General features: G+C 36.0%; 1 protein-coding gene across 1 annotated transcript in view; it reads left to right on the top strand.

Annotated features, from left to right (window-relative positions):
* Positions 1-620: 620 nt before the first annotated feature.
* The window catches only part of ZDHHC2 (zinc finger, DHHC-type containing 2), a gene marked incomplete at its 5' end in the record, with an annotated part of 5,409 nt that continues 1,537 nt past the window's right edge, over positions 621-4,492 (top strand). The window contains 4 exons of the mRNA XM_010179818.1: positions 621-741; positions 1,483-1,615; positions 3,868-3,994; positions 4,162-4,254. Of these exons, the coding sequence (XP_010178120.1) occupies positions 621-741; positions 1,483-1,615; positions 3,868-3,994; positions 4,162-4,254 (474 nt within the window). The remainder of the gene's footprint in view (positions 742-1,482; positions 1,616-3,867; positions 3,995-4,161; positions 4,255-4,492) is intronic.

Raw genomic sequence — 4,492 nt, forward strand, 5'->3', positions numbered from 1 at the left:
CTTTTTTTATTTGCTGTCGTTTGTCACTGATGCGAAACATTTACTGTTTACTCAACAGTAGTCTTTCCCTCATTATTTTATGTGTGTCAGTATTTTTAGGGATCTTTCTGCATAATCTTAAGCTTGAGAATCTTATTAATAAAATTTGCATTAATATGTAGCATGATTAATGAAGGATTCAATGACACTGCTGTTATTCTGACAGAATTCAATTGAGATTAAAAATCTTGGCTTGTAACTGTTGTTATATACCATATGCCTAATGGTAAAACATGATACTTAAACTTACCTACCAACTAAAAAAGTAACTGTAAGTCACATTTACATGGGATGTACTTGGAACAGATTTCATACCATAAGTCAAAACTGAGTTTCAGTAAAGTGTTGAAAGTGGTATTACCTGGTAAAGGTCTTTGGGGTTGTGGTTGTTTTGGTTAGAATTTCTATGCTAATTTGGGCACTGAAGCTAAATACACTTCAGTAGTTTGAGGCATCACAGATAAGAGGCAAAACTTGGTTTACATATAGATACTAACTTTTTTAGAGTAAATACGTTTCATTCTAAATTGAATGAAAGCAAAGAATACAACTTTCTTTACATTCCTTTTTTTTTTAATCAGGGTGAACAACTGTGTAGGATTCTCCAACTACAAGTTTTTTCTTCTCTTCTTGGCTTACTCTCTACTGTATTGCCTTTTCATTGCTGCAACGGATTTACAGTATTTTATCAAGTTTTGGACAGTAAGTATTCTAATATACATCCTGTCTTTAAGCATCTGAAGTTACCACTGTGGGAGAAGTTTAAGATTCAAGGCTTTACATTGTAATCTAGTGTCTCCTAATACAAGGTACAAAAGTTTATCTGATAATCATAGCCCTCTACTTTTTTTTCTTGTTTATAATAGTTTATGAATTTTCACTTACTCCTACATTATTTTGAATCTGTGTAGAACAAGTATGCAATTATTAATTATTAAAAAAAGTTTACAAGGGTATTTGTATTATATATAGGTTTTGTTAACTTCTTTTAATGCTATGCTATGAAAAGGCTTCAGGGACATTTTCTAGTATTGTAATTGTGATTATCTGGGTTCACACCTCAGGATATTACCCTGTTAGATTTGCAACATTTATGCTATAATGTAACTGTTGTGAAAAGGCTAATTGAACAAGACCATTTTTGCAGAGAGAAAATATTCTTCTCTAAAAGATACTTCAAAGTTTAGATCCGAATTGCAGACTCTTGTTGTCAGTATCTATACTTTCTCAAGAAGGCATCCGTTTCTGTAACTTAAATGCTGTCAACAACCTACTTGCACAGCCATCCGTATGTAGGTGTATAATTCATTTATTCAGACTCTTGTTGCATGGTATGCTTGTGTCTGCACTGAATTTGATTTGGCTGAATGGAGAGTTATTACTAATCAAATCAAACAGCTATTTCCCCAATTCTAATGGCATATTTTTTTTTAAATTTTTTAGAATGGCCTTCCCGATACTCAAGCCAAGTTCCACATCATGTTTTTATTCTTTGCTGCGGCGATGTTTTCGGTCAGTCTGTCTTCTCTCTTCGGGTATCATTGTTGGCTTGTCAGCAAGAATAAGTCTACGTTAGGTAAGTGGATTTAAAGCTTCTGTGTTTTACAGCAAAAAATAAATCATAGATGTATACTGTATGTATGGGGGTACTGGGAAAAGCGGGCAATCCTATAGAGGGTTCTTGGAATCTGGTTAGAAGTGCCCAGGCCTGGCAATGTCCAGTGCTGACTCTCCAGTTCTGCTGTTCCCTGGAAATTCTGACTCTTTTCCTCCTGCCCCATCAGACCAAGTTATTAATGAACTTATCCTCTGTATCCCACTTCCTCTCATTCACATCTTGTTAACAGAAGCTCAATAAATTAAAAAAAAATAATGAAATCACTTTGTAATAAATGTTAGAAGCACTAAGGAGGGAAGGAGATGCAAGGAGGAGAAAAAATAATGCACAAAGTAGGCTGATTGTGGCCCTGGTGGTGTTGGTTTTAGTCAATGTGAATGAGCATGAAGAGCCAATGCCAGAGAATGATCTGATACAGAGCAGACTTTAAGACAGTGCTGCTATATTTAGAAGTAAATGAACACAGAGATCTGAAGGGTGGTTTCACAGTTGTGGATCCTGTCTACCATGTAATCATGGATGCACAAAAAGGAGACTCTTGAGTTAACTTGAAAAACCTCAGAGAAGGTGGCCTGTGCCAGTACCGTGGGAGTGTATATGTAACTGCATTGAATATCAATGTTAAACCAGGATTTCTCCTTCCCTGGATGTATGTTGATCTGGTTACAGATCTCAGGGAAAAAAATAATGAAAAGAGTTGCAGAAGATTTGAGTGCCTGTTCTATACCGTATCCTGGACTCTAATAATACCAATCAGTGGCATATTCATTAGAGTTTCTAAATCTCTAAATGCTGTTCTGTTCATAGAAGCTGAATTAGAGTAAGCCAATGAATTGATCTGGTTTTTTTCCAGTTCTCTTGGCATTTACTAGTGTGTAGATGATTGATGGAAAACTTTCAGTATGTATCATTGGAGAAAGGTTGTTTACTTCAGAGATTTCTCTAGGGTTTGTGAGTTTCTTCAGTATTCTGAAAAATCATCTACTTAGAAATTAGTACTGAAAGCAATTTGTTCACTCCAGTTGCAAGTGGAGAAAAGTTTTATTAATGATGCTTAAATAAATGGAAATAATTATTATATTTATAAACTGTTCTTACCATTTTAATGAAAAAGATTTGTTCAAAGGTAACCATAATACATAATTCTAATTCAACATTTCGTATTTTTAAAATGGAATTCCGTGCAGGTGATTTACCATGTTTTCCGTACACTTAAACAACTCAAAAAGATTTTTTTTGTCTCTTCTTCCCATTTTACTTTGGGAAGTTGCTCGATATGTGAAACCCTGAACATGCAATAGTTTCGTAATGAAGCCATGTCAGCTTTAAAGTGTGACTGTGCTTAAATCATCCTGGAAGCTGTTTTCCTGGCCTAACATGGGCATCTAAAAGGGTCTCTTTGTTTTCCCTTCCCCCTTCTTTAAAACACCTTGTAACTAATGCATACTAAATGTTGAATATAATTTCTAGCAGTTCATAGCTAAGGATTTACTGCAGAAGGATGATCTCTGCATGGTTCCAGCATGATTTGTGTGAGCTGTATACTGTGAGGACATCAGGACATAGTTTGCCTACTATATATAGCCAATTAAGGGAATTAAATGGCTATCAGTCACTTGGTGCAAGGTGAAGGAGTTTTCTGCTTCAGGCACTTTGCAGCACTTGAAGCTATACATAGCTCTCTTCTCCAGAAATTCAGGTTGGACCTCCGTGGGGAGTAATTTGGGTGTACAAGTGAAGTGCTTTGTTTATGCAGCTGCAAAACACACAGTATTTTCATACCCCAAAGTGTGAAAAGCTTGTCTTCCTATGAAAGTGGGTTAAGCTTTTCTTCTTTTCCATTACTCTTTCTGTAGTAAACCCTTTGTTTAGGTTTTTCTTTCTTGAACACACTGTGGTGCAGTCACATGCTGAAGTCTTCATAGAACGTATCACACCTTCTTAAAAAGTAAGTTCTTGCTTCTCCTTGGCTTGATCAGGGAGAAGTTTGGAGACTTCCACCCTTCCTCAGCCATAGGACTTGCTCTGCCCACACAGTGACTGTCTAGCACTGATTTTGGCTTTCATGAGTGGACTCACTTCCTCAGTTGTTTGGGCAGTACAGCCTTTCCTTTCGGATGATGGTATCATCAGTGCAATTGCCAAAATAGTGGTCTGAAACTTAAAACATGCTATCTTGTGAAGACATCTAAATTTGTTTTTCTTTTAAGAGGTATTCAGAGCTCCCATATTTCGTCATAGAACAGACAAGAACGGCTTTAGCTTAGGCTTCAGCAAAAACCTAAGGCAGGTGTTTGGCGATGAGAAGAAATACTGGTTGCTGCCTGTGTTTTCAAGGTATGCTCAGTTTTTAATGCTTCATTTGTTGAAACTGTTTAATAATCAGGATCCACAGGGTTTGGGGTCTTAGTTTTTTGAAATAAGATATGGTAATATTCACTTTAGAAAAAAGCAGTTATTGGAAACATTTTTCTATGTATGACACTAATTCTGGTTTTTTTCAGTCTAGGGGATGGTTGCTCCTTCCCAACTTGCCTTGTTAATCAGGATCCTGAGCAAGCTTCCACACCTGGTGGTCTTAATTCAACATCCAAAAGGTAATCTGCATTTTGTCTCTTATTTCAAATAGTTGATACTCTCTTTTTTCCAGTGCACATCCAAATAAAACCACATACAAATACTTAAAAGTGGTAAGCAAATGAAGAGTCCTCTATTAAGAAATAGAATTCAATTTTTAAACAGCTAAACTGTAATTCATCTAATCCTCAGACTTATATTTAGATTTATAGAAATAAGATAGGGATTTTTCCCCTTGATGCACTTTGTCTTGGTTCA

The sequence above is a fragment of the Mesitornis unicolor genome, unplaced genomic scaffold, assembly GCF_000695765.1.
Source record: "Mesitornis unicolor isolate BGI_N332 unplaced genomic scaffold, ASM69576v1 scaffold50842, whole genome shotgun sequence".
In the NCBI taxonomy this organism is placed as follows: domain Eukaryota; kingdom Metazoa; phylum Chordata; class Aves; order Mesitornithiformes; family Mesitornithidae; genus Mesitornis; species Mesitornis unicolor.